The sequence below is a fragment of the Eutrema salsugineum genome, unplaced genomic scaffold, assembly GCF_000478725.1.
Source record: "Eutrema salsugineum unplaced genomic scaffold, Eutsalg1_0 scaffold_9, whole genome shotgun sequence".
In the NCBI taxonomy this organism is placed as follows: domain Eukaryota; kingdom Viridiplantae; phylum Streptophyta; class Magnoliopsida; order Brassicales; family Brassicaceae; genus Eutrema; species Eutrema salsugineum.
Window position 1 is genome coordinate 5915588 of NW_006256342.1, and position 27803 is coordinate 5943390.

At 33.7% G+C, this 27803-nt stretch overlaps 7 protein-coding genes across 11 annotated transcripts; 3 read left to right on the forward strand and 4 right to left on the reverse strand.

Moving 5' to 3' along the window:
- Window positions 1-1799: 1799 nt before the first annotated feature.
- On the forward strand, window positions 1800-3346 carry LOC18009175. Its single transcript, XM_024150806.1, has 3 exons — window positions 1800-2735; window positions 2843-2920; window positions 3005-3346. Exons 1-3 carry the CDS (start codon window positions 1956-1958, stop codon window positions 3008-3010), a joined length of 864 nt encoding a protein of 287 aa, XP_024006574.1. The 5' UTR covers window positions 1800-1955; the 3' UTR covers window positions 3011-3346.
- A 2189-nt stretch (window positions 3347-5535) lies between these two features.
- LOC18009176 lies at window positions 5536-6626 on the reverse strand. Its single transcript, XM_006391088.2, has one exon. It carries the CDS (start codon window positions 6421-6423, stop codon window positions 5632-5634), a length of 792 nt encoding a protein of 263 aa, XP_006391150.1. The 5' UTR covers window positions 6424-6626; the 3' UTR covers window positions 5536-5631.
- A 10012-nt stretch (window positions 6627-16638) lies between these two features.
- LOC18009172 (transcription factor MYB62) lies at window positions 16639-17734 on the reverse strand. The gene is made up of 3 exons (XM_006391089.2): window positions 17584-17734; window positions 17351-17480; window positions 16639-17237 (listed from the first exon to the last, which is right to left on the reverse strand). Exons 1-3 carry the CDS (start codon window positions 17732-17734, stop codon window positions 16655-16657), a joined length of 864 nt encoding a protein of 287 aa, XP_006391151.1. The 3' UTR covers window positions 16639-16654.
- Window positions 17735-20480: 2746 nt separating this feature from the next.
- LOC18009166 (protein AE7) lies at window positions 20481-22357 on the reverse strand. Of its 4 annotated transcripts, none has more exons than XR_002897660.1 (7): window positions 22270-22357; window positions 21965-22095; window positions 21650-21755; window positions 21455-21554; window positions 21111-21156; window positions 20734-20888; window positions 20481-20635 (listed from the first exon to the last, which is right to left on the reverse strand). XR_002897660.1 is itself a non-coding variant. In XM_006391092.2 (7 exons), the coding sequence occupies exons 2-6, from the start codon at window positions 22086-22088 to the stop codon at window positions 20788-20790; spliced, it is 477 nt and encodes a 158-aa protein (XP_006391154.1). In that variant the 5' UTR covers window positions 22089-22095; window positions 22270-22357; the 3' UTR covers window positions 20481-20635; window positions 20771-20787. The 4 variants fall into 4 exon arrangements, 3 of the variants coding, with proteins under 3 accessions (XP_006391154.1, XP_006391152.1, XP_024007341.1); XM_006391092.2 differs by having other exon boundaries at window positions 20771-20888; XM_006391090.2 differs by having other exon boundaries at window positions 20481-20888.
- A 149-nt stretch (window positions 22358-22506) lies between these two features.
- On the forward strand, window positions 22507-23605 carry LOC18009165 (universal stress protein A-like protein). The gene is made up of 4 exons (XM_006391094.2): window positions 22507-22789; window positions 22910-23001; window positions 23157-23275; window positions 23360-23605. The coding sequence occupies exons 1-4, from the start codon at window positions 22600-22602 to the stop codon at window positions 23436-23438; spliced, it is 480 nt and encodes a 159-aa protein (XP_006391156.1). The 5' UTR covers window positions 22507-22599; the 3' UTR covers window positions 23439-23605.
- Window positions 23606-23672: 67 nt separating this feature from the next.
- Window positions 23673-25338, reverse strand: LOC18009075 (endonuclease 2). The gene is made up of 9 exons (XM_006391095.2): window positions 25165-25338; window positions 24907-25078; window positions 24703-24813; window positions 24561-24616; window positions 24399-24482; window positions 24206-24298; window positions 24057-24121; window positions 23883-23956; window positions 23673-23806 (listed from the first exon to the last, which is right to left on the reverse strand). The coding sequence occupies exons 1-9, from the start codon at window positions 25282-25284 to the stop codon at window positions 23706-23708; spliced, it is 876 nt and encodes a 291-aa protein (XP_006391157.1). The 5' UTR covers window positions 25285-25338; the 3' UTR covers window positions 23673-23705.
- A 532-nt stretch (window positions 25339-25870) lies between these two features.
- On the forward strand, window positions 25871-27329 carry LOC18007949 (acyl-acyl carrier protein thioesterase ATL3, chloroplastic). Of its 2 annotated transcripts, none has more exons than XM_006391097.2 (5): window positions 25871-26158; window positions 26361-26461; window positions 26696-26805; window positions 26884-26979; window positions 27085-27329. In XM_006391097.2, exons 1-5 carry the CDS (start codon window positions 25983-25985, stop codon window positions 27205-27207), a joined length of 606 nt encoding a protein of 201 aa, XP_006391159.1. In that variant the 5' UTR covers window positions 25871-25982; the 3' UTR covers window positions 27208-27329. The 2 variants fall into 2 exon arrangements, with proteins under 2 accessions (XP_006391159.1, XP_006391158.1); XM_006391096.2 differs by having other exon boundaries at window positions 27088-27329.
- The last annotated feature ends 474 nt before the right edge of the window (window positions 27330-27803 follow it).

Sequence of the window (27803 nt, forward strand, 5' to 3'; positions counted from 1 at the left end):
AACTGTATAATATTAAACTCCGTACATTTTAACTCTGTACATTCTAAAAGTGAATATAGCAATCAAGCTGGCAATCTAGCAACAGCCATTAAACTTGAAGTATAGTTTGTAAACATACAAGGAAAAAATCTTAAAAAACTTCATTTAAACATTTACGTCTTTTTAGCTATTCCGTTGACTAAATATTTTTCTAAAATAAGGTATCTGAGTGAGATTGAAATGAGGTCTTTAAGTGAAATTCCATTAAATAATTTTGTTCTTAATTACTTTTTCTAAAAATATTCCATTCAACTAAATAGATTTTAGAACTGCAAAATGATTTTTTTTTATTGAATCATGAGAGGTATGAAGATGACTGAACAAGTGGAATTTATGGTAGTGTGACATTGTGCACATGCAAACCAGTCACATACAAGACATTAGCAAATACGATTGAGAGATTTAGCTTGATAAAAAAATTATCACACTGTCCGCTTAAAATATAGGAGGCAAAGTCTACACCTATTTATTTTTAAGCTCGTTCTCAAAAAAACTTCATACTAGTGAAGTTGGACTTGACTTGTATATTATATCATTTTTGTCTAAACTTCCAATGTAGAATTTGGACTGATATCCCACACATAAATATACTCTAACATCTTTATCACTTCACAAGAATCCATATTCAAAAAGCACATATAAAACAATAACAAATATTGACAAGGCAGGAAAGAGATGAAAGGGAGAATGACTAATGGAGAGTACACAAGACAGAGATCTAAACCAACTTCTTTAGAATCGTTCACGAGGTAGACAACATTTTTGGAAATAAAGAAAGTGTTGTTCTTAACTTATAAGGAGATTTTCCTTGATGGTAATAAACTTGATAAAATTTCCTACTAATGTTTCATATTGTTGCATGTTTAAATACATAACTCAACCAATGATCTTCTCAAAAACTGTCAAAACATAAAGTTCCATACCTATTGAACAAAAGGTTTTCTTAGAAGACGATATATGTAATTTTACACTAATCTCTCCACGTAGATTTCTCCTTATTTAAATATTGATGAGTTCGAGATAAATAAAGAAGATTTGGAGAAAACATTTATTTTTAAAAGCTTGGTTATTATTTGTTAGTGTGATGTAGAACAGTTTTATACAATCACATCACACTAGACAAACAATAGATCATGACAATGGTCCTAAAAGTTCTTAAGCGGATCTAGATAGTCTTATGCAGTCAATACAATTCCTCTTTTTAAAATAATTTTAGTTATAAAAATTTATCATGCACTAGCTAATCCGAGGTTTCAATAAAATCTATATAGTTATGATAATGATCAAAATAATCCTATCTTTAGGCTCTAGTTGAGGCCAATAACAATATCAGTAACCCATCTTATCTAGCTAATCCTTAAAAACAGTGATATATCTATATGTCTATCCTTAAAACAAATGCGATGTATTAAAATTTCCTAACAAGCTAATAAAAAGGAAAGAGGACCGACCCCCTAAATAACTAACAGTTATTCAAGGATCCACGGTAAGGCCCAAAAAGAAAAAAGGAAAAACCTCGTCGCCTCTTGGAATGAGTTACGATTTCGTGAGATTGTACGGTCGGTTAAGATCTACGGCTACAATGAGAGGTCAAACAATCAGACGGTTGATAAGCAATCTCATCACTTATCTAGAAACGGTGCATTTTAGCAACTCGCTACTAATTCCCGGAAATACCCTTCAAACCACACCATAATTTCCAAAAGCCCTGAACTTCAAAACGGCCCCAAACACACTCTCTCGTATATATAACAAACTCTTTCTTCTCCGTTCTCTCTTTGCAGCATCCATAACAAAAATCGAAACCCGAGAAAGAGAGAGAGAGAGAAAGTAAAAAAATCGCCGATTAAATCCTCCGTTTTTGAGAAAATCTCTGCAAGTTTCAAACGATTCGAAAGAGGAGACTTCGCCGATCGATGGTATTGCCTGGTGAAGAAGAAGACTACATGGCGACGGAGCACGAGAGATCGAAGACTCGTCACAATTTCACGCTCCCGAAGTGGGGGATTCAGCGAGCCCTGAGGTGCGTGAAGGTCGAATCCGACGGCGAATCCGACGCCGCCGGTGATCGACGACCGTCACGACCACGACGCCGATCCTCGCCTTCCGAAATCGGCGGTGCGACTCCGGTCCGATTCGGCGGCGGTTTCGAAAATCGGAATCGATATTTGGAGACGGAGCCGTGGAGATTTCTGAAGTACGGCGTCGAGGAAGGATTCGAAGAGTACAGGGCGAGGCTCATGTCGCATCTTAGAACGACGACGGAATCGATTTTCAGGAAACAAGCTCCAGGCGATGAAGAGAAGACGAACGAGAGGGAGGAATTAGAACCGCCGGAGAAGGAGGAATTAGAACCGCCGGCGAAGGAGAGGGAGGTTTCTCCGCCGGAAGCGCCGGTAGTAGCGGTGGAGGTGAAGCCGTGGAATCTGAGGAAGAGAAGAGCAGCCTGCAAAGCTCCGATCACAGATACCGGAAATTCCGACGCAAATCAGTACAAAAACTACAAGGGATTAGAGATTCACGAGGATAAGCGAGTGAGTTCGTCGATTTCGGGAAACAAATCGGAGACGAAGCCCAGGAGATTACTCTCGACGCTATCGAAGAAAGAGATTGAAGAAGATTACATGGCGTTGGTAGGTCACCGACCACCGCGACGACCCAAGAAACGATCCAGAACCGTTCAGAAACAGATCGAGGTAAGTCGAAAATCCCCCAAATTCTCATCTTCTTTTTGATGCAATTTTTTCGAATTTTGTTCGCTCGATTTCTGATTTTGTTTTGCTTCTTGTTTCCATGGCTACAGTTGTTGTATCCAGCTTTGTATATTTCTGAAATTACCCCAGATATGTACAAGGTCTCAGACGCTGCCGAGAACGGAAAGGTATCATCTTTTCACAATCCTCTTAAATTTGATTCTTGACCCTATTTCATACTGTAATTAATCAAAACTCTTTGCTCATTGCAGAGATGATGATGATGATGATGATGGATGATGGATGATAAGTTTCAGTTGAAGTTTCACAGCCTAATTTTGCTGACTTGTGGAATGTCTTCAAAGTTGGAGTGTGATCAAATCAGAATGGTGGAAGCTCTTAGATACTGCTCAATTTTGTGTTTTTTTTTTTTTCATTACTTATTCTTTTTGTTAGTTTTGGTTTCTTATGTTGCAATGGCTGAATAAACCTGTGCAAATATATGGGTGAAGTAGGTTCTTCTGCTTCATAAGAACATAAGCCAATTATAATCAATAACAAGGTTTAACATTTCACCAAAATCTTGCCTTTTTGTGACTATCCAAGCTCATCACTAGATTTAAACCTTTTTGGTGTGTTAATGTCTTTCTTTGTAGCTTTAAACCAAATTTCTATCGGCTGCTCATTGATCCTTGTCTATGATCTATTTATTTACTGACACGAGAATGTTTTTGCGTCTAAAGAGAAGAATGTGTGTGTGTTTTGCCGTCACGATTCTTATTTTGGGTGCAATTCTATCTAATATTAGAAGCTGCTGCGTCTTTGCCAAGAGCGTGTACGGTCAATAATTCAAGCAGTGTGTGCTATACGAAAAGTGGACTCATTGTTCCGTGTGGGGAATTTTATTTTTTTTTGTTCTTTTTTCCCGCGTTTGATTGTTTTCGTGAGTCTAACTCGCTCTCTACACCGGTTCACCCTTCCCGGTCTGTTTCAGTACAGTCACTTTACTTTTAAAAGCTTCTGGTTTAATCCTTCACTTTCTCTTGGATATTTGCGATTGCATGAGTTTAAAAACAATTAGGCAAAAAAAGTATTATACTGTTTTATAATGTGCTATGAAACGATCTAATTTAAAGTAAAAAATGTGCTATGAACGATCTAAATATTGATTTTTATTTCTTTTCTCGCGTTTGATTGTTCCGTGAGCGGTGAGTCACTACCGGTTTACCTTTTCCGGTCTTGTAATATTCAGTTAAGCAAATGTTTATGATCGAGTTTAGTGACTTTACTTTTAAAAGCTTTTGGTTTAATCCTTTACTTTCTGTTGGATTTGCTATTGCATGTCTTTAAAATCGATTAAGAAGAAAAAGATTTTACTGTTTTATATAATGTTCTATGAAATGATATAATTTAGAACAAAAAAAGTACTATGAACGATCTAAAATTTTTCTTTTTATAGAAAAAACTCTTTTATCATTGCGTTTTTTGGTGGCGATAGAAAGTTCTATTCGTATCTACTATTAAATGATATTTTTAATAATTCGTACGTACTATTGATCAGATTAATTTTGCAAATGTCATTTCTTTAAAAACGTTAGATTTGAAATACAAAAAAAAAAGAATTATAACAAATATTTATATTTTCTTATTTATCTTCTCCATTACTCTCTTCATTATTCACTACCAAATTCGAGATTTGTACCTGAAATCTTACTCCATTTTACTTTCTTCTCTGTCCATTCTCGGTCTTTCTTCTACATTTCCATTTACACCCTAATTCGTGACATGAAGAAATGTATTTGGATATATAGCAAATGAGCCCCTTTCCATCTTGAGCTTCTTCTCCTTGTCGAAACGATTTTACGAGAAGTGTTATCGCACGACTATAGCGCGCACATGATTGATTTAGTGTCACTCCACTCTCTTTCCTCACAAGACTTAATATGAATACACTATAACAATGAAAATAGCACAAACTTTCGTTGTATTTGAACTTCATTTTTAACTAAGCCTTATATAGTTATATATATACATTAATCTGGGCTAGTACGTTCAGTCAAGTGACTAAAAGCGAAAGTCCATCTTTGATTTCATATCCGGGTTGGATTTGAGGATTTGATACGTTAAACATAATTTTTTAATACCGATCGATCTACGTCCCAAAGTGATTACAACTCTTGATTTTCCATTCTCTTTTACCAATTACTAATTATTATTTTACTGATTATTTTTCACTCTGATTTTACAAATAATTTGATACGAAACTTAAGGTCATATTGTATTAGCTGTTTAATTCAAGAAATATGTATATTGAAATTCAATAAAATATGTTATAGATTAAAAGAAACTTTATAATTTTATGATTGAAGTAAACTTTGCGTTTACAATATTATATAGATTTCCTTGAGACAACAGTAAACATAAACAATCTGAGTCTGTGGTGTTTCGAAAATTATAAAACAATCTGAGTCTGTGGGGATTGTGTCTTTACCGAACCCGAGTCTAACAAGTCTAGCTCTAGCCCAGCTCTATTACGACCTCAAAGTCAACCCACGACTATGCATGGACATATAGTATATATTTACTACGACGATCTATTTTCATTTTATATTTTTTTATAAAATATTTACACGTTGTAATTATAATACTCTAATCTTTAAACCCCAAAGATCCAATCAACGAAGCGTTCCTACTCTTCTGCTACGCCTAGTTCGTGAATTATTCCTGTTTTTTGGTTTTTGAAATTACAGACAAAACTCACATGCTGTCTAATCTTTCACATGTGTTGTCGATATTTCATCATTATACATACAACAAACAGTAAAAAAAAAAATACATTTTCGGTTTAATTTTTTTTTTCTTCCTCTCCGGCCACAAAAGACAAAAGATATTTTCATAATCATGTCTTCCTGTTTGTCTTACCATTACAGAGTGATCCAATGCTGAAGAATCCTCCGGCGACATTTGAGATAAACGCCGGCGGTGGGAAGTTTAGGACCGGACTGACTCGAATTCCACCGTTGCCGTTTCCAAAACTGTTTCTAGCGAGTGGTTTATAAGGGACTGAAGCTGAGAGCGAAGATGATCTTCTTAAAAGAGACGTGTGTTTGGGAAGATTGTGGTTCTTGTGAGGGTGATGAGTTTCCTTGGGAGGCAAGTTAGGTTTAGGGTTTGGAGCAGAGCCTGTGGAGTTGCTACGTGAGAGGAAATGAAGCGATCTGATTAGCCCTTTGCTGTTTCGGCTCTTGTCATAGTTGAGACTTATGCTCCTCTTTAACTGCAAGAACAATCCCTTTGGCTTATCTTCGAAATCTGATTCAGGATTCAACAAAAGCTCTTTGAGTCTCATGATCTTCTTTTCTGGTGCTGATCTCTGGTTGCAGAACGATGGGGAAGAAGAAGAAGAGGAAGAAGATGTTGATGATGAGAGAGAAGCTGATCTTTGAACCCGAAAGGTTACTTTCTTGATCTCTACGGGAAGAATCTTGCCATCGGAGAAGAGTTCATCAGCCGGGGACACTTCTTGAACAGAGCAACTCGAGCCAAAACAGAAATCGAACTCCGAACCTGAATCAAGAAGTGTTGAGTCTAACCTGACTTCATCCTCCGTTGAGTCAAGATCATATGAGAAAGAGTTTCTTGGGCTGATTCCAGAACCAGAAGCCTCTGAACAACAAACGTCAATAGCCATAACCTCTCTCTCTCTCTCTCTCTCTCTCTCTCTCTCTCTCTCTCTCTCTCCTTTCTTGTTGTATCATTCAAGAGCCAATGCCCGGGAAAGAATAAAGAGACAGTGATGATTTGAAAAGAGCGTTAAAGAATGCAGAATGAAGAAGTTTTTAAAGTCAAAGAAGATGAAAAAAAACTGGAAAATTCTTAAGTCAAAAATGGCAACTTTGGCTTTTCTTTTGTAGTTTGTCTAACGAAAAAAAGAATAGTGAAGAGACAATAGGAGATGGAGGGATTAATCAGCTGTTATCTATTGTATAGGTTTTCACAATAAAACAAAAAGAAAAAGAAGAAGACCAGCTAAAGAAAAGATAAAGGAGGAGGTAAAGAACAAAAATTAAACAGAAAAGCAATGTCGAGAATTTAATTTATTTGTCCAAAACCAATTAAAAAAAAAATACCCATTATTTTGTCCTCGTTCGTAAAATGATGCGATGCTTATAAACGTAGCTGGGCAGTTTATGCGAGATAAAATAATGTTGATGTGTTCAGCATAATCTATATAAAAAAAATTGATATATAAAACATTATATATATATATATATATATATATATTCAATCAAACTGTTAATGATGAGTTGAATTTAACCACCTTCATTTTATTTTATTTTTAACTGTTTTTTTATGTATTAGTTTACAATTCGAGGACTCAAAGTGATCGACGTTCAGTGTATTCGTGCGACTTGCAGCATAAGTGTGGGACTTATCCTTGAATATAATTAACTCAAACAACTTCCTGATGAAAATATTATAATAAAAAAAGTTTTTTTTTTAATTTTTGTAAACAAGTGTTAACTACTTTTTTCAGTAGTAGTAGAATTTCAAGAAAAAAGGTAATATACATAGTACTGTATCACCAAATGATTCCTTCCGTTTATCTTTTACCTTTTGGTTTGAAATGACATTGGATCATAGTGACTCTATTTGAATCTACATAGTACCACAATTATTAACAACCGAGGGTATTATTTGATTCTTGAACGTACTATTGATCATTGCCATATCACATATATTTTATATTTTTCACACATCACATAGATATCTGTAAAGGATAGTATATAATAATTATATCCACAAAGAAAATTTAACTACACCATAGAAAAGGAAAAATTATGATTGCCGACGGATGCTTTTCCTGATTAATTTGAAACATTGCAATTATAACTTCACTCAATGATGTGAAATATTTTGTATAGATCCAATACTTGCATCTGGTTTGTTTTATAATCATTTGTATTATACATTTTGTTTTATCATTGGTTGTATTATGTTTAAGTAAATAATGTTTTTATTTAGGAAAAAACAATCAAAATTTTTTTTGAACATCAACTATTTTGAAATGAAATAAATATTTTTATTTTGGTCGGCAGAAACTACAATACTGAAGGGTATATAATGACACATAAAAGTATTGAATTATGTGAAATATTTTGTATACTAGGTATTTAGCCCGCGACTTGCGCGGACCAAAAGGTTTTAAAAACAAAAAAAAATAAAAATTTATGCTATAAATTGAAAATAATTAAAGAAACTATTTAAAACATAAAAAATCAAAATAAAGTTAACTAAAAGAGTAAACAAATTTCAAAATTAATTACTTAAAAAATACTTTATAACTGAATAGTCCACAAACTAATTTAATTAAGATAATTTCTAGTTTTTCGTTTCCTATTTTTTCCTCTTCATTATTTTTTTCTTTCTCCTTCATATTTTTTCCTTATTCTTCTTTTGTCCATATTTTTTCTTGTTTTTTTTTTCATGTCTTATTCTTTATTTTTTTTTCTTCTTCCCATATTTCTTATTCAAATTTATCATTCACATCTTTTTTTTTTATTATTTAACACATTCGTTTTCTTCGACTTTTTTTTTACGGTTTATTCTTCTTCTCCTTATGATTTTTTTTCATATTACGTACTCTTCATACTTTTTATGACTATATCTTTTGAGGTTGAGAAAAAAGATAAATACACATTTCAAACTTAAAACCCTCCTTAAAAGTGTGTTATATTTATTGTTAGATAAGAAAACTGCATTAATTTTTGTAGCTTGCTCCTTTCGAACAATCAAAACTGTTTCGGGGTAATCAACTTTAAAAAAGAGCTTAGACATATACCAAAAAAAGAAATTCTCAAAATTTCTTAATTTTGCTAATAACAAAAATAACAAAAATTAAACAAATATCAAAATAAGACTTTAAGTAAAATGGAGTCTCCACAAAAGGGTTGTGACATTTTCACGGTCCCAAGATTTGCAGATTTTTGTATATAATTTATCATCGATTTCTTTCACATTGTTGTGCTAGAATATTTATTTGTTACCATATTAAATAATTTTAAAAATAAAGAAAATTCAAAATTAGATGGAATTGAATCCTTCCAACATACAAACTTAAGAAAACTTAGAGTTTTAGCTACTTAAACATAAATTTTACATCTTTTGTGAAACTTAAGCAAGAGAAGTTTTACTCTGATCCAAAAACAACATTTTATAATTAACAGTTCAAACTCAACTGGAAACACATGAGATGAAAGCACTCCACACGAAAAAAATTTCAGTCGGAGAACGTGCAAAAGATCAAAGTACAAATAGTTACCTTTTTTCTCCTGTCTTTGCCCATAAGTAAAATAAAGGAACCAGAAATCAATATCAAAAAATATCCCAACACTGGACATAAGAGACAAAACACACACAAAGCCCATTCAAATAAAGTGATGTTCGAATAAAAAATAGTAATTTTGTTCATGTATCATCATTATTATCAATAGAACTAACTTTGAGAATAAGAATATGCCAAGTAGACTAACATTTTTGCTGGAACTAAACTCTTTGTTAGCTTGTTTTCTTTTGTTCTCGGCAGCAACAAGTGGGGTCTTGGATAAAACACAAACTACCATGTTCTGCACCTTGTTCACCGAAACTTCTTTTGAAACTGTTATAAATTTAGGATTCATCAGATCAAGTAATAATCCATAATCAGATGATTAAACCTGTGTTTTTTTATGTGTTCTTTTAAAGTTTCATGTACCTTCTAAAAGTTCAATCAGCTTGGCAACCTTCACAAGAACCAGGTGAACTCACGTTCATTGCCATGAGGGATTTTGACACCGTATGTCCTATAGACCATTCTGAATCATCACCAAAAGCCTACACCACAAAACAGAATACATGATCTTTTTGTAATAATTTTTTAAAACATATAAAACGCTCTTATCTGACTCCGAGAACTGGTTCGGTTCATGACCATAATCTATGTCTTCATCACCAGCAAATGAAATCTGTTGCATCGCAAGATGAAACAATAAAACGCGAGCACCTAAGAAAGAAAAAACAAAAACAATCAAAACTTAAAACAGATAAGAATCAATAAATAAAAAAAAAGGCTCGACTCAGCCTAAACTAATAAAAAAGAAAGAAAAGTGCACCAAAACTGACTAATATATAAAACATAAATATGATAGATAATAAAAAAGTTACAAATCTAAACCTAAAGCACAAAAAAGAAAATAAATTGTTACCCTTCGGTATAGCAGTAAACTAAACAATCAACGATCAAAAAAGTCCGGCTAAAACACCACTTCCTAAACAGAAAAAAAAACATCAAACGCTATTACTAATAAGAAGAATTTATAAAATATAAATATAATCCAACTTCTAATATACATCAGAATAAAATATATTCCTGAAAGAGCTATAAAAAGGAAGACACAAGGAATGACCTAATATATATAAAACAAAATTAACAACCGAATAGAAAATTAGAAAGCACAAAAACTATTTTTTTAAGAAGTCACAAGATCACTAATGTGAAACACACGAAATATATAGTTTACATGATCACCAAACATTACAACCGTGTAAGTGAAGAAAAAAAATTGGTTGAAAAATCTTTAAAATTTATGCAAATCGGATAATTCATATATTTTTTTATTAAAAAACAATATCTAAGTATTTATCAAGACTTACTTAAAGATTAAGTGAGTAACATAACTATATATGATGATTTTTCATTTTTTAATGTTTTTTTATAATTCATATAAATATTTGTTTTTAAAAAAGAAAACAATATCTAAGTATCTATTAAGTTAGATTTACTTAAAGATTTATGGAGTAACATAATTATATATGATAATTTTCGATTTTTAATATTTTTTTATAAAAATTAATTTAAATTTGTTTTTAAAAAGAAAATAATATCTAAGTATCTATTAAGTTAGATTTACTTAAAGATTTATGGAGTAACATAATTATATATGATAATTTTCGATTTTTAATAATTTTTTATAAAAATTAATTTAAATAAAATTAATTTTGTTTTTTATTAAAAAATCGTGATTTTAGTTGTAAAATCATGTATTTTGATTTGATTTAATATTATTACAATCTATATTATAATCGTGATTTTAGTTGTAAACAATTTTTTGTTTGTTTTTAAATTAAAAATAATTTTAAGGAGGGGTAAAGGGTAATTAGCCACTCTGAGATTCAATGAGAAAGTTTGAAAAGAAATTTTTACTTCGCTTATAATATATATATATGATATAAAGGTATAGAAGTATTTAATTATAAAGAATCGTTGGATCAATAATACTTTGCATCTATGTATAAATAAATAAATATTACTTATTGCTGCGACACCATTAAAGATAATTAATGAAGACGCAGGAGATGTTTTCTGTTAAATTATTTGAAGTCATTTGCTCTAATAATGTGAAAGAGAAGATGAACATCGATCACGTATTCATGTCTATAGATTAGATATTAATCGCTAGCTTTTTTATTATATAAATGCGACTAAGGAGCATGTGTTTTGAGTTTGATCGGATCTATAGCAGAAAGATTTGAGGACATCGTACGAGATCTAAAGAAGCATGCATGCATCTTCGGTTTTGTTTTGTTTTTTTTAATTTTAAATTGATGGAGGTTTTGAATGGTTATCATGGCAGTGTTCGTGCCTCATGTGTGTACGATTGCATGCATTACGCAAATAAAATAATTGAGAGGGCAATTTATCCGTGAAAAATCTTTTCAATGGGAGGAAATTAAAACCACTTAACTATAGTGCACTCAAAATAACAAATATGTTTGGGTTACAACGAAGTTCATTTTTTGTTTGGGTTACAACAAAGTCTGTGAACATATTCACAGACTCAAACTCTAAAGAGGATCAATCTCTAAAAAAAAAACAACGAAAAAACAATACAAAATCAACGAGTTTATTAGAATTAAACAAAAGATTAAACCAGCATTTACAAGTGAACCGAAGATTAAACCAAAATTTACAAGTGAACTAGATCGGAATTTGCTCAAATTCCCCAATTCCTCTCCTCGAATTCTATTGAATTTGGGTTGCTGCGTCTTATGAGGCGACCGAACAACTGGAAATCATGCTTTACTCCATGAGTTACTCTCTCATTGATTTAAAAACCCATTTTTGATTTCGCCCGTTTGGTCTATCTTTAGTGTCCAAACACTACATTGCTTTGATGATTTGCATTACAATGGTGGCATTGATGTGTGGTAGGTTGCAATGAAGTACCCTAAAGAGGCTCTTTGTGCATCTTCCAGAGTTTCTCAATTACATCATGTCCTCTAAGGTTGGTTATGTTGTTTTTTCCTCTATAATACTTCTGAATGAATATGTAGCTTTGAGCTTGAATTGTATATCTTTATTGTTCTTGTCATGATACTTGGATCTCTGTATGTTGTTGCATTGGGTAGACTCTGAAATGATAGCCTCAATATGTTATTGGCACAGGGGTTGAAGTTTCGGTAGAAGATATTAGGAACCGTTAGTGAAATCTTTGAAGAGAACATGAATACAAAATTGGAGCTGAGTTACCAAACTAAAGATTGGTCTTTGCTGCGTTACCAAACTAAAGGTTGGTCTTTGCTGCGTTACTGTGATATTTTAATATTGGTTTATCTTGCCAGTTCAGTTCTTCATATTTTTGTCTTAAGTTTAGCAAAAGAAGGCTGCTTTGGAAAGCTGCTCCGGACTCCGGAGCCATCTGAAGATATTAGGGTAATAATTCACAGCTTTTACTATATTTCCAACATTTGTTTCTATGAAGGTTTATTTCCAATATTTTTTTCTATGAAGGTTTCTATGCACACTGTCTTCAATTTTGAATCTCTTCCTTCATACTTCTAAGTAATGAGAACATAAGAAAATGAATAGAACATACAAGATTTTGACAGAAACAGTGTACTTGTTGTACCTTGTTATTGCATGATTTATTAGTTCCATTAGTTCACATAGGTGTTTTTCATTGATGGCTCTGTGAATGAGGTTTTAGATACTTCTAATGGGTCATAATGCTGTATGCTTCGTAAGACCAATATTTTTGTGGTTATATTGTGTGTAGTCTGAACAATGCTTTTACTTTGGCAGTTGAGTTGATCCGAATAGGCCATGCATATGTTGATTACCAGGTTGAACGGAACTAATTTGATCTGATAGTTAATTTTTCATTGCTCAATAAACTCTTCAATGGATTAACATGACTCGGTAATATCAGACTGCAGAAGATATAAAATAGTACAGGGACACGAAAATGAACTGCCCCTGGAAGGATAGGCCTATTCAAGAATCTCTGAACCTTTTTGAAGAAATGATAAGAAGTGGCCATCAGCAATGTGGAGTCAGATAAGGTAAAAAGCTTGATGCAAAAAGTTGGCTTGATACCGAGAGTGCCGACTCCTCATCCTTCTACTAGGTGAAAACTCTGTTTTAAGGACTTCCTATCTACACATGATGTGGAATGCCTTTGTATTTTAATATGTTATTGTTTTGGTTCTTGATATAGAGGTTCCTTTCTCTAGAGTTATATACATTGAACGAGCAATTTGGTGCTACGCATCAGCTACAAAAGATTTTTATGGTCTCTCACTCAGGTAAATAAGTCTTTGCTAAGGTACATAGATACAGCGCACACAGAGACAACTGCAACTTTTTTTAGTAAGTAATGCGGTTCGTGTTTGCAGATTTGCTTTCCCTGTTAAATGCACTGAGGTTGTTCTTGCTGATGACAATGAAACTGTTGTTGAGATCCACACAGAGTATGATCCTGATTAGAAGACAAAACCAAAGGTTTCTTTTAACAATACTAGATCTTTACCCTTCTTAATAGTCAGTTTTGTTATTCATCTTTCTAATAGTGTTTTCTTGGGCTGGGAGTTGTACATTGGATATTAAACCCACCCCTTGAAAAGACCCAATAAAGGTCCAAATCCGACTATTTGACAAACTTGTTAACTCAGAGGTATGTGATCTCTAGGTTCTTTTCTTGGTTTCTGGATCATTGACCGGAGTTGTCACCGTCCTTGAATAGTAGTAGAACCCACCACAAGTGGAGATGACATTAACACAAACTCCAAAGTGGTAGTTGCAGATGCTTTTGCTGTACCAACTCTTAAAGAAACTACGCTTGGAGACAAACGACAGTTCGAGAGGCTAGGTAAAACATCAAACATCACAAGTATTTATTTTTTTCATTTAGTTTTGAAAATCAAGAGACAGATGAAAAAATCTGGTGTTTCGTAATTGCGGTTGACAAAGATTCTACCGCCGGAAAATCTAGTGTTCAAGCGGATAGTCACACTGAGAGATGGCTACGGTAAAGCTAGGAAGTAATAACAGTGAAAAAGTAATCTTGGCTTGATACGCACGTAACACAACAACCTTTTTTTGTTTGTTGTCTTTGATCTTGTTTCATCATCTTGATATGAAGTATGTTAAAAGTCTTTAGTCAAAAAATGTAATCTCGTCAAACATATTCGAACCATAATTATTGGATCTATTTTATCTTAATCTCTCTATTTTGCAATAGTGTTGATGTTGATACTTACTGTCCTACAAAGTGGCCGAAAGCTTTGTGGAGAGACTAAAGAGAGTTTAGTCCTTTCACGCATGTGATTTTGATTGACTCAAAACTTGAAAGAGATTGTTGTATGCTTTTGCCTTCACATCATTTAATCTTTTTTCTCCCTCTACATTGCTCAAAAAGTATAATATATAATTGGTTCGACGAATGTGGAATTTATTATATATGAATAAGCTATAGAGAACCAAAGAAGCACATGGAAATATTACTTGATTTGGGAAGGAATAAGGTGCCCTTTGCTTTTTTCAGATTTAAGGATAAATGGATAATACTGCTCACATTATTATAGTACTTCACTATATTTTGATTCTATGCTCGTAGCATGTGTTTTAGTGCATATGGCATCACTCATCAGTATCACTTATGATTTATCCTTATATATTAGTTCTTTACCTTTTTATTTATTTATTTTGAAATGGGACAGTATAGTTTTTGAAATTGTATAACATTTTTAAGGAAAATTAATATTCTCATTCACGAGTTAGTTTTATAATTGGATCTTGTAAATTCTCCACAAACGCACGTGCCAATAAACAATCGACAACAAGTCAGGTATGAGGTTGCTTAACTATTCATGTCTTAGGTTTGACTAAATTAAATTTGATTTTGAATAAAAAACTAGTTTATGGAAGTGATCAGGATTTGATTTTGTTTGAAGGATGTGAACAAGAGGAACTCGGAAACCCGTAACAATAAAATGAGACCAATATGTGTAGCGTGTGGTTGTAAAATTTGGTGCCAAAATAACACTGTTTGCTTTTGAGAGAGGATCATAGCTTTTGTTGTAAATATGTCTAATTTCATGAACCAGACCAGCTGGTTTCTTAAGTTGGTGTCTCCTTCAAACAGCTTTCTTGACTTTTGACTTCTCTCTAGTCTTCCATACTGAAAGTTGGTGTCAGTATTGATAAACTTATGTTATGACATTAGATTATGAGCCCTTCTCGCCTATATGAACTTTTCAGATCATATCATTTCATTAGGGAAAATATGATTTGTTGGGATAACAATTTCAGTGTATATAGAGGATTATAAAATTAACTTGTAAGACAGATGTAATTGATTTTAGTGAATTTTTTATTTGTAAATTAAGTTCAACGAACCTATATCCCTAATTAAATGAACATTTGACCTATACAGTAATGTTTCTGTTTAAATTGGGTCCACCTTACTCATGTCTTTTCTAAAGTTTAACCTCTACTAAAAAAAATCTATTTGAGGTTAGTTCACCAGTTTTAGATATTAACCATTCGTGCCGACATTATATTAAAGTTTATATTCATCGCACAGCATCTTCTGGATTCGATAACGATAGTAAGAGTTAAATTGTTTTTCTTTCTAAAAATACGAATTAATCTATATGCAGGAGAGTCCCTTCATTATTCCAAAATGTCACATGAAAGATATAAACATTTGTTATAGAAAAAGTTACATGTGATCTTTCGTTTATGACTTATCAAAAGTGCATCAATGTTTGTTCCAACTTTTAGTGGTACCTTTGGGTTCAAGTTCAAATCATTGTGGAGTTTCCATATACATATAAAAGGCTGAAGTGACCTCCAATAATTCGATCTCTTTAACAAGACTTCTCCAAAGCCACCTTTCTCTATCATTTTGGTTGAAGCTCTTTTGGGATAATAATTATAATATAATAACTAATGGGTCCGTTTTCTTTATTATCCTGTATTGAATCCACAAGCACATTAATCTTTTAATCTTGATTAACCCTGCAAAGTAAAATTCATCTTATAGTAATGATCTCTTGTAAACTCTTCTGAATTGTAAGAATCAGTACTTCGATTTACTTTTTCCATAATTCCAAAAAACGATACTATCTGTCAATCAAATACTCCTGTAATATCGTCAACTTTGCACTTATAAGACCTCAATTTTGTTATGTCCTTGAATTAATAATATCCTATCCGGCCCCATCATTTTAATTTCTTTAGATAGAGCCTCCCTCTCCTAGCTTTTGGGTTCTTCCACCTGTTGAGGTGAGATTAGATTCAAGACAAGAGACTACTCTTTACTATTTACCCTCAAGCTCTAGTCATGTATAAAATTAATTGACTTGATTAACTAGTACATTTATTTTGAGCAGATAGGATATCAATCTGAGTAAATAAGCTTATACAATAGACTTACAAGATTTCATGCATGAATTCAAAGACTTATATATAGCAAACTATCATTATAAGTATTTATCCCAACATCTTTTGACCATAAATTAAAATTAAAGTATAGTACTATTACAAGAATTTAATCCATGGTAATGGCTCCACACCCTCTCTCATCTCTTGACTGACTTAATTACTCCCTAAACTGCCAAATGTCCTCCACGTTCCACATGGGATCTTGTGTGACAATATCCTCGTACGCTTCTGCCACGTGGCATTCCGTTGATATGTATGAATTTCCCATGTAATATTCCTCCATGCCAGGAATATATCCGCCTAGTTCTTGACCATCGCCTTCATGGAAACACATCGAACCGTCGATGGTGTTGTGATCCATGGATTGTGGAACTGTCATGAGATCAGACATGAAAGTGGAATTTGAAGTAGAACCTTCCATGTAGCTCAAATCCGAGTTTTGACCTGAGTATTCAGTGTATGTTTGTGTACTCATGGAGTCTTGAGATTGAGAAGGAAGGAGAAGAGAGTTGTTGTTGTTGTTGTTGTTGTTTTGGGGACAACAATAAGTACTAGTAGATGAGTTTTGCTCCATCTTCTCCATCAATCTAGGGACCCAAAAACTACGAACAGCGTCAAAGAACTTGTCGCTGTTAGATTCGATGTTGAGCTGTCGAGCTTGTTTCTGAACTCTTGTTCTCCAATAGTTCTTGATCTCGTTGTCTGTTCTTCCTGGTAAGTACTGTGCAATCTTGGACCACCTTCAAAAACACATATTTAGTCGATTATGGACAAAGGTCCGGAACTTCTTGGTAACTAGTAATAATGATAAAATAAAATCTAATGATGAGATTGAGAGTGAAATTCTTGGTACCTATTACCCCATTTTGAGTGGAGTTCGAGGATCAAAAGCTGTTCTTGAGGAGTTAGATTCCCTCGTCTGATATCAGGTTTCAAGTAATTCAGCCATCTCAGTCTACAACTCTTCCCAGTTCTCTTGAGCCCTGTTTTCATTTTTTTTTTTTTTATCAAAGAGGATAAGGATATTTATTATAGTAAAGCGAGAAAATCTAATAAGTCATCAAGATCACGTTACAAATTACTTACCAGCACATTTGGCTACGAGATTCCAACGACCTTCACCGTTATGGAGAATGTAATTAGTGAGAAGAGTGTCTTCCTCCAGAGTCCAAGGCCCTCTTCTCAGTTCTGACTCTTCACCTTCTTTGAAGCTCTTCTTAATCATCGAATTTTCCATCCTTACTTGATATTTTTTAAAAGTAGTTAATGTTATTTGTTTTGGTTTCTCCTAAGCGCTATGCATGGATGACTGTTTAGAAAGAAATAGAGATAGAGAGGCTTTTAGTGCTTTGAGAAGTGAAAGTGAATCCACAGGTTCTTGGGAATTTATAGACTCGTGGTTTTGGAAAATGTTCATACTTTAGCCATCAGCTTGCTTTTTCCCAATGAAACACTAACAATCACACGTCTTTATATTTAATTAAATAGTTGTATATTCCAGTTAGCTAGTGTAACTCATATTCTGTTTCACATAAAAATAGTACTCCATTCTACATATTAAAAGATTATTAAAAGTTGTATACATTTTATCCCTTAGCACACTAAAAAAAGTGTACTGAAAATAAAAAGTTGTATACCTTTTATCCCTCTCCAATTAATACTAAAGTATAGGATTAAGTTTGGAAATTTGTTCAACATCTTGTATTGAAAATAAAAAGTGATAGACCTAAAATCTTGCGGGTGGATTTAAACATATTTCTCGAGCTGCTATAAATTGGAAAAACAATAATTCCTTAGTTCTAAAATATAAGTCGTTTTAAGATTTATTTTTCTTTAAAAAAATACAAATGTTTTGATAATTATTTCCATTTTATCTATATTTATATAGGTTAGTAATTAGTGTGAACATAATATATAATACAATAATAAAGGGTAAAACAGAAAATTAAATTGTTTTTATAGTATGTGTAAAAAAAACAAAAACGATTATATTTCGAAATGGAGGGAATATATAAGAAAATCTTTTTTTTATAATTTGTCTGGTTTTGGTTTCAATTATATATTACATATGATTTTTTTTATTGAAAAAACATTATTATGAAGAATCTGTTTAGAATAATTAGATATAGTTTTGATAATATTTTTTTTGTGATATTGAAACGGAATATAATTTCGTGACTTAAGACATTAAAAAAAAAGTCGTGCTTAAATAGTTAAATATGATGAGATGTTCACGTGGAAAGAATATAATATTGAACACAATTTTGGAAGAGCAAGTACAGTTTAGATTCTTAAATATATTAACTTTACTGGAAAAATTAAAACATAATAGTGCCAAAGAATTATCCACCAAAAAACTAAATTCAGATTTGAACAGAACAAATTTGGTAAGAAATCAAAGCTCAAAAATAAAAATAAAAACTGAACCGAAACACTTCAAAACTCGGAATAAGCACCCGAATGCTTTCACCTATCAAAGATCATTGTGAGGTTAATCCATCGATTCGAGATTGTTATTGTGGAAAGACCATGTCATCGACGACATATATTGGATTTACACATATTTTTAGAATTATTTAACTGTAACTTTGATGTAAATATATTGTAAATCTAGAAGACAGCTAATATTTGTTACTCCAATTTCTAGAAGCCAGCTAATTATCCTGACTTCGAATAGCATATATCTTTCAAACTTTGAATATTCAAAGAGTCTTCTTAGGTTTTCATTTGTCAGTAAAATTTCAAACTCATATTATATTTTAATACTTCCTCTGTTCAGAATTATTTGATGTTTAAGGTTTTTGCATACAGTTTAAGAATTCATTTAATTTTTATTTTCCCTATACTAAAAATATTATTTAAAATCCATTTAAATATCATTCAGCCAATAAGAAGACAATCTGCAAAATATAAAAGGTCAAAAACTATAAAAAATCATTAAATTTTGCATTGAAAAGTGAAAACATCAAATAATTCTGAACAAAAAAAACCTTCTAAAACATCAAATAATTCTGAACAGAGGAAGTACTATTTTATCAAACAAATAATAAATTTGAAAATAAAAAAATAAGGAAGGGTCGTGTTGCTTTATACCTACAAGTCAAAAATGTCTATGTGCATGTATTATGGTATTGCTAATACCTCTTACTCACTGTTTAAACCAATCTTCTGAAGATGATAACTCAAAAAAATTGTAAATAAAGCCTAAAGACCAGGAATAAAGAAGCTAAAGTCGATTTTGACACATGTATCCTCTTTATTATTTTTTTGTATATACTTTTTAATAAGTTGTTAGTATAGTATCAACATTCAACATACTCATTTGTGTTAATAGAAATTATAGAATAGATGTATAGGATAAAATTCACCCATTTTAAACATTATCAATATACAGAATTAGAGTAACAAAAATAATTTTAATTCTAATTTTCCTGTTTGCTATTTGTTAATTACAACTTACACATGCACAATTTTAAATTTGAACATGAATTATCCGTTTTAAATTGTCGTTTAAAAACTGTTTTTTCGTTGCACATTAAGCACCGTCTTAAGTTTTTAATGTAAAATTTGGTAAAGTGTAAAACTTATAAGTTATGTTATAACTCGGCACAAGATGAATTTAAGGATGAGACTAGAGAATTGCATTCATTCCAGTTAGCAGAGTGACACTTGGAGGAGAACGTAAAGGATGATTTGACTGAAGCCGATTTACAAGTCTAAAGATTTTACAGGACGAGTGTCATATCCAATGAAAAATCCCATTCACCAGACCCACCCATAAAACATTTATTAGGAGAAAAGATGATTGCAAGATTCTATTGGATCATTACAGATTGTGCATTTAGGTTGATCTTGAGACCAAGTTGCTATACAAATTCGGAAACTCCTGTTACGGTACTATTTCTTCTACATATTTTGGAAATCAAAGAGCTAAAGATATACAAACTGTTAGTTTTAATTAAGACCGAAGCAAATGGAAGAAATTAAGTGTGTAACAAAGTTCATTGGTGAAAAAGAATGCGATTCAACATAAAAAGAAATGAAACAAATGTGTAACAAGTTCAGTAGTGAAAAGGAATGCGAATCAAGAAAATATCCCTCTCGTTCTCGTAGTTTCCTTTCTGAGACAGCATAGGCCCTAAGAAGAGGATCAAATCAATATCGTATTCCATAAAATAAATTCTCACTCATTGAACCAAGAAACTGAACACAAATTAAATCCTAGTCGATCAAAACCTTTGCAGACAAAGCAGACACATAGATAACAGTGTACCCTGAGAGCATCAAGTATCACTCAAATGATGGAAGCAGACACTCATCAACCATCTCCACGAGGTTTGGATTCTCTAGTGCAGCCGCCACACGTTCTTTGTCGTTTAGTTGTTTGTTGACTGCAATTTTCAGAGCAAGAAACGATAAGTCTAGAAACAACCGCACATATACTAGTTCAAACAAAATATACTCTTTTGCGCATAAATTGCAGTTTTTCTGTTACTTTGCTATTTCGAGAATCAACTGAAACTTGCTCAGTCACTCTACTATTTCATTGGCAACAAGGTCGATCGATCAAAATCCAAACACGCATAGCAAGTATATCGAAAAATATGACTTACGTGCAGCCTCTGTTGCATGAGTACCAGGTGCCACCCTTATGTCAATCTGAAAAACGAAGTCTCTTATAAGAACTGAGACACAACCTACAACATTCTAGTGTGTAGTTTTTAACATATAGTAGAGGCTCAAGCTATATCAACTTAAAAATCATCTAAACAATTGGCACTAGCTTAACAATGAACCCAAAAAGGTTTCTTTGCCCCATATATCACAAGGAGAATATGTGTTGGTGCCAAATTATGTTCAAACCACTCTCAGACGAACATCTTGACACAGCCCAAAACTACTCAGGAAAACTGAGAACAGGAGAATCTAAGAAAACAAAAGATTGAAAAGCTTGTACCTTGTATCGAGCGGGAAGGCTACGCAGAAGCTTCACACGGACACAAAGACCAATAATGGTTGCCATGCTACAATGTTCAACAGTTGGAGTGAATGTAACCCTGCAAATAAAAATGGCAGAGCTCAGCAAGATTTGCTTCAGTTAAAACTAAAAGCCAAACACAAAAAAGGTTTAATCCCAACTTTGTTCTTTTACCTGACATAACTATTCTCATCATCCAATTCAACTGAGTCTTCTGTAAGTACTTTGAGCTCTTCCAGAGAATAAGGATGCTCTGGATCTTTGATATCTCTTATATGATGTGTGAATGTTAAGGAGAACTAAATGATCCAATATCCTTCTCTATCAACAAACAGATGAATACTTTTCTACCGATTATACTAGAAAATAAAAGAAAGACCATTTCCCCAATTTCCCAACTAAAGCTTGCAATTAAGTAATTCCAAAGAAATTTCTGTAACGCTTAAAGTGAATTGATGAAAGAGTGTAAGTGCAATTGAAAAAGGATATCAAAAATCTCAAGCTGATCTATTGGTTCTGCAGAGTGCTCATCGGTATTGCTCGAATCAGTTCGAACACGACGCTCTTTTTTCTCGTAAACAGTTGGGTTCTCGTTAATTAACCCAGAAACCATTTATCCCCTGCCAGAGCATAAAAAAAACGATCCATTAGTACACGCACAGAGAAAGAAAAAAAAACAATTTTATTCAATTGAGAGTCGAAAACCCTAACGGGCTAACACAGAAAAGGCAACCCTAAAACCCCAGAGAGAGACAGTCAGCGAATAAAACCTAAAGAAGTAGACGAATCGGAACCTGAAATCGATCAAGCACTTTGGCGCAAAACTTAAATCCGATTAGAGAGAGGAGCGAGGAAGAAGACGATGATGGTATGTTTATCTCTTTTTTTTTTTTATCGAACTTATGCAAGCAAAAATAAAAGTTAATATGGGCCTGTTTTCGAAGTTAGATTAGGCCCATGTATCTGAAGTCTCCAGAAGAGCCTCGTGGGCTTTTTTATGGATCAACACGTCATCAGCACGTGCTTCCACGCTCCGTCGTCTTCTTCCTCAGAAGATATTTATAAGTAAACGATTACTTGTTCGATTTCTTCACTTTTGGTCATCGAACGATCACGAAGAAACCATGGCAGAAGAGAAAAGCGGGAAAAAGAAAGTGATGGTGGCGATTGATGATAGTGATTGCAGTAAACACGCTCTGAAATGGACGCTGGTGTATCTCAAGGATAGCCTCGACGATTCCGATATCATCCTCTTCACCGCTCAGCCTCCACTTGATCTCAGCTGCGTCTATGCTTCCTCTTATGGTGCCGCTCGTTAGTATCTGTTTCTCCTTCACTTTCTTCTAGTTTTTTTTTGTGGGTTTTTTTCTTAGGCTCTTAGCAATCGACTTCCGGCGATTTCATTTGTTGAATATGTTTTCTTCTGTTTTGTAGCGATGGAGCTGATAAACTCAATGCAAGAGAATCATAAGAACGCAGGATTGAATCGGCTTGAGGAAGGGGCCAAAATTTGTGCTGAGAGTGGGGTTTGTGTTGTTTTACGATCTTCTCAGTTTTAGTCAGATAAATGGTCTTCCTTTATAGCAAGAAGACTCTGTGTTAGAGCTTGGAGAAAAAAGGAAAAAGCATTGTTATTGGGTCAAATTTTGCGTTGAACTATATTGGTTTGGTTGTGTAACAGGTTACCCCAAGAAAGGCGATGGAAATTGGGAATCCTAAAGAAGCGATATGTGATGCTGTTAAGAAGCTTGGTGTTGATTTGCTTATAGTTGGGAGCAATGGTAAAGGGGCACTTGAAAGGTTTGTGTTTTAACTTTGATTCTTCAGCTCTGGGTGAGTTAAGCTTTCGAAGATGATAATGTGTTTCTTGTATTGTGTGGACAGGACTTTCCTTGGAAGTGTTAGCAATTACTGTGTCAACAAAGCTAAGTGCCCAGTTCTTGTGGTGAGGGCAAAGGCTTGAAGACCCCTTTATATCGCTAGAGTTTGAGAAGAACCCTGGCTTGTTTGTTATATGTGTTGTAAACATCTTGATAATAATGCTTTGCTTGTTTATTACTGTTTAAAGAAACTTTGTGAGTGCACATAATCTATTTTGTTTAATAAAGGAACGAACTTTAGCGTGCTCTTCTCTGGGTTTGCAAACTGCAGTCTCGTTGTTCCAATGTGTAGTTTTATAATCTGATTCGAAGACAGAAATTCGTGCTTGGAACAATCAGATGCTAGAAACTCAGCTTCGACCAAAAATCCTGTTTAGGGTAGCTGCTAGTCTCACTCCTCCCTGTGCTAAGCGCTGATACACTATCGGTAGACGTGAATAGAAGTATTCATCTGCAAAGAAGACATTATGTTCTTGTTAGCTTCTTTCTGTTGTGTGAATAATCATAGGTCTTGGGTGAATTATTACCTTCTAGAGTGTCTCCTTCAGTTACCCCCTTGTATGCCCAGTCACAGGCTGCTTGAATTCCTTCAGATGCATAGCTGCAGAAGAAAGCAAGTAGAAGTTAAATCTGGTTTCTTGCTGGCTTGAAGAACAATCACTTCTACTTAAAGGTACTATACTCTTGTATATCTGACTTACATGTCTGGGCATGCTGTCTTCTTTGTGCAAATCTCCCATCTCTGGACTTGATCTGCCCATTCTGTCTGCATTTTATTAAAAATATGTCAACGAGTCAGAAACGCCTTGTACTTTACAGGTAAAGAATGATGTTTTCCTTTGATAAGTACCGTGATATTCCTGTTTATTGCATCCACCATTCCTTCTACCTCGGAGTTGTATAGATCTTCTTCAGCGGTCTCAATAATGTTGGAATCCCAAATCTGTATCAATTCTGAAGCTTTAGAAATCTTTAATATGATATCTGATTTTCAATTTATATATGCGTTTGTGAGAACTCTGTTTTTGTTTGTCTTTTCTTACATGGTGAAGGTTAGCTTTTCTCCTGTACCAATGAACTTCGATGGTGTTCCCTCCTTTGTCCGAAGCAAAACCCACATGTAGAGGCTGCAATTTTACAACTATGCTATTCAGACATACCGAGATAAGAAACTGGTGACCTCGACCATATAGAATTATTTATACCTGATGGATATCACCCATAAAATGAGACAGAAAGAGCAGAGCTTCTGTTAAGTTGTCTGATAAAAAGAAGAAACAGATAAGAAGAGAACATGTGAGGAAGATAGAAGATGAGGGAACTGGTGTGGATAAGTTTTGGGGATACATTGTGACTGAGAAGAAGCTGCAGTGTTGTAGGTAAGAAGCTGTGTGGTGTAATTGTAAATTGCTCCTGCAACGCATCTTCCTTTCACTCCATCTTCGTCCTTGCAGTCCCCTTTGAACCACAAACGAAAAGAACCAAATAAGCAAATATGGTTGGAATATTCTCACTTCACGTTTGGATGATAAATGGAATAAAAGCTCTCACTATTGTATTGGTAGGAACATGCATCAGGAGTGTTGATGTAATGAAGAGGAGAAGACCAGTGGTATCTAAACTTTACACGATCAGCCCAATCACACAAGCTTGAAAGGTCTCCTTCTGCAGATTCAGGTAACAGCTCTTTCACCGCCTTTGCTGCAGTTTCATCCAACCTAGCCTGTTCTTCTCTTTAGTAACTAGTTATTTACAGATATTTTGGTTTATACCCGAATTCTGAAGAAGAAGAAGATGAAAATCAAAGACCTGAGCGATTTTACAGACGATGGTATGACCTTCTATTCCCCAGCCATGGATCTTTGGTGCTGCATAAAGAAACCAAGCAGTGATTATCATCACTACATGTAACCCTCTCTGGTTTGCCATTTAAGAGTATTTGAAATGTTAATGTACTTTTGTTTCTTAGGAGATAATAGTAGAGTTTTCCATTTGGCTCTTGTATATAAGGTGATGAAGAATGGATACGTATAAGGAAGTAAATCCGGAGATATATCTACGAAGATGTGTATTGGTGTGAAAGCTTTTTAAGGTCAAAAGATGGAAATGGGCATGTTATGATTTGGTAGATACGGAATCTTTTTCTGTTTAGGAAACGAATCGTGTGTGAAACCAAAATGTGTTCACTTGTGAGTTGAGACAAATGTTACATACTTGTATCCTCGTTTTCTTCAGTTTCATCTGTTGTGATCTTTGTGTATTAAAGGCCATTTATAGGTTAATTGAAAAGCAAAATATATCATTCATTTATCTTGACATCTTTTACTTACTAAATTGTTTTCTTTCTTTGTTGTGTGGGTTCTCTTCATGAAAACAAAACATTCGAGTTTAATTTTGTTTGCCTTGAATCCATCGCTCTGTAAAAGAAGCATATACACTATTGGTATATGTAGTTAACCAACTTCATTATTTTGATGCATTGATTTATCATTGATTAGTTTAGCTTCTCAAACTAATGATAACAGAAACCAAATTCTCCTAAACACTTTTTCCTGAACTAAAAAAAAGCTCTCACCTTTACACCTACCCATCACAATTCTGACCCATCGTCACTCAACAAAAGTCGAATGCTTCACGTTACCGGCACGGCGGCTCCGGCTATGCCGATGAAGGCGTCTTACCACAATCTACCTCTTTTTCCGGCGTTGTTCCCTTATCCACGGAGGCGACAGCTTAATCTGCCTCTCCGGAGCGCAAAACCCATCAAGAGTCTCGCATTTCTCGATCTCAAAGGAGGCAAAGGGTACATACATCAATCCAATTTCATTTTCGCTTTTCTTATGTGAAATCGGTTGCGTATTTTCTCGAAATTGTGTATCTGTTGGTAGCGATTTACAAAGATCGGATTTTTGTGATTCTAAAGCCACATTGTTGCTCAGTAAAATGTAGATTACTTTCTGATACCAAAAAGAAAAAACTTTATCGAAATTTCGATTTTTTGGCAGAATGAGTGGGTTTCATGAGGTTGAGCTCAAAGTTCGAGATTATGAATTGGATCAATTTGGTGTTGTGAACAATGCTGTTTACGCAAACTACTGCCAACACGGTTAGTTAGTTTAATTCTATTTCTCTGTTTCAGATTTGTTTGAACATTTCTCTTGTCAAAGAAGTGTTTCAGATCGTATATAAGCTTGACAGAATCTGGACATGTTATGATCAAAGTTTTCTCCTTTTTTGAGTATTAGTTGGAAGTTGGAACGCTTTGTGGATATATAGTTTGAAAGATCTTGCTAGTAAGTTTTTAAAGTCATATACATCTTTCACATCTTCTCTACTAAAGGTAGACACGAGTTTCTGGAGAGTATCGGTATCAACTGTGATGAAGTAGCCCGTTCTGGTGAAGCCTTGGCGATTTCTGAGCTAACAATGAAGTTCCTCGCTCCTTTACGTGTAATGTCTCTTCTCCTCTTCTCTCAAAACATTGCTTAGTCACATTATATCATCATCTCCAATATGTGCTTTGAGCAGAGCGGAGACAAGTTTGTGGTGAAGGCGAGGATATCAGGGACATCTGCTGCGCGTATTTACTTTGATCATTTCATCTTTAAACTTCCAAATCAAGAGGTTAATGAACTTCTTATTAAGCCCTTTTTGTGTTTGGTTGATTGGTTTTTCTAAAACTTGTTTTACTGATTTGAAATGTTTTGATATGTGTGTATATAAACAAAGCAGCCTGTTTTGGAAGCAAAAGGAATAGCTGTGTGGCTTGACAACAAGTATCGTCCTGTTCGCATCCCATCTCACATACGCTCTAAATTTGTTCAGTTCCAACGCCAAGACGACACCGTTTGAATCTTGCCCCATATTCTCATGATTTTACTGTATTTAATGAGCCTCATAAGCCCAGTTAATGGGCCTGTTATATGTCTCTATATATATATATGAAAAGAAAATATAACTATATTTTGGATGTAGTTGACGAAAAAAAAAATGCAACCTTGGATATCTCCCGCCGTTAGAGGCCAACGAACTGCGCGTAAGCAGCTGAGGAAGCGGCACATGAGAAAACAAAATAATTTTTCACAAAAATAAAGCCTACATTTAGCACAAAAATAAAGATATACATCTAATATATTTTACTTATTTATCTTGAATTTATACACATTACATTTTTAAATTCAAATTATTTAAAATTAATGGAGCGGTGAGTTATGACACATGAGGCTCGCAAGTTCATAATCTTATATCCTGTTCGTTTCCTATACTCCAAAATATATCATAGATTTGAAGCTTAATACAAGTTATTAACTATAAGAAAATTATCAAAATAAAAGACACGTAATGTTTCATGGCTAAATCTAGAACCTTAGATGTCGAGCACTTTTTTTTTTTAGATGTCGAACACTGACACCTTCATAAAAATGTCGTAACCAAAAGAGTAGATTCGA

What these genes read in the sequence shown, in the direction of transcription:
- LOC18007949 (XM_006391097.2), top strand. Translation starts at nt 25,983, where the DNA reads ATGCTTCACGTTACCGGCACGGCGGCTCCGGCTATGCCGATGAAGGCG. An exon ending in GATCTCAAAGGAGGCAAAGG is followed by an intron (nt 26,159 to 26,360) that starts GTACATACATCA and finishes ATTTTTTGGCAG; the next exon opens with AATGAGTGGGTTTCATGAGG. An exon ending in TTAAACTTCCAAATCAAGAG is followed by an intron (nt 26,980 to 27,084) that starts GTTAATGAACTT and finishes ATATAAACAAAG; the next exon opens with CAGCCTGTTTTGGAAGCAAA.
- LOC18009165 (XM_006391094.2), top strand. Translation starts at nt 22,600, where the DNA reads ATGGCAGAAGAGAAAAGCGGGAAAAAGAAAGTGATGGTGGCGATTGAT. An exon ending in AAATTTGTGCTGAGAGTGGG is followed by an intron (nt 23,002 to 23,156) that starts GTTTGTGTTGTT and finishes GTTGTGTAACAG; the next exon opens with GTTACCCCAAGAAAGGCGAT. An exon ending in GGTAAAGGGGCACTTGAAAG is followed by an intron (nt 23,276 to 23,359) that starts GTTTGTGTTTTA and finishes TTGTGTGGACAG; the next exon opens with GACTTTCCTTGGAAGTGTTA.
- LOC18009075 (XM_006391095.2), bottom strand. Translation starts at nt 25,284, where the DNA reads ATGGCAAACCAGAGAGGGTTACATGTAGTGATGATAATCACTGCTTGG. An exon ending in TTATGGGTGATATCCATCAG is followed by an intron (nt 24,483 to 24,560) that starts GTATAAATAATT and finishes GTAAAATTGCAG; the next exon opens with CCTCTACATGTGGGTTTTGC. An exon ending in CAATAAACAGGAATATCACG is followed by an intron (nt 24,122 to 24,205) that starts GTACTTATCAAA and finishes AATAAAATGCAG; the next exon opens with ACAGAATGGGCAGATCAAGT.
- LOC18009176 (XM_006391088.2), bottom strand. Translation starts at nt 6,423, where the DNA reads ATGGCTATTGACGTTTGTTGTTCAGAGGCTTCTGGTTCTGGAATCAGC.
- LOC18009172 (XM_006391089.2), bottom strand. Translation starts at nt 17,734, where the DNA reads ATGGAAAATTCGATGATTAAGAAGAGCTTCAAAGAAGGTGAAGAGTCA. An exon ending in TCTCGTAGCCAAATGTGCTG is followed by an intron (nt 17,481 to 17,583) that starts GTAAGTAATTTG and finishes AAATGAAAACAG; the next exon opens with GGCTCAAGAGAACTGGGAAG. An exon ending in CACTCAAAATGGGGTAATAG is followed by an intron (nt 17,238 to 17,350) that starts GTACCAAGAATT and finishes GTGTTTTTGAAG; the next exon opens with GTGGTCCAAGATTGCACAGT.
- LOC18009166 (XM_006391092.2), bottom strand. Translation starts at nt 22,088, where the DNA reads ATGGTTTCTGGGTTAATTAACGAGAACCCAACTGTTTACGAGAAAAAA. An exon ending in GATGAGAATAGTTATGTCAG is followed by an intron (nt 21,555 to 21,649) that starts GTAAAAGAACAA and finishes TTTTATTTGCAG; the next exon opens with GGTTACATTCACTCCAACTG. An exon ending in GCCTTCCCGCTCGATACAAG is followed by an intron (nt 21,157 to 21,454) that starts GTACAAGCTTTT and finishes TTCGTTTTTCAG; the next exon opens with ATTGACATAAGGGTGGCACC.
- LOC18009175 (XM_024150806.1), top strand. Translation starts at nt 1,956, where the DNA reads ATGGTATTGCCTGGTGAAGAAGAAGACTACATGGCGACGGAGCACGAG. An exon ending in CCGTTCAGAAACAGATCGAG is followed by an intron (nt 2,736 to 2,842) that starts GTAAGTCGAAAA and finishes CCATGGCTACAG; the next exon opens with TTGTTGTATCCAGCTTTGTA.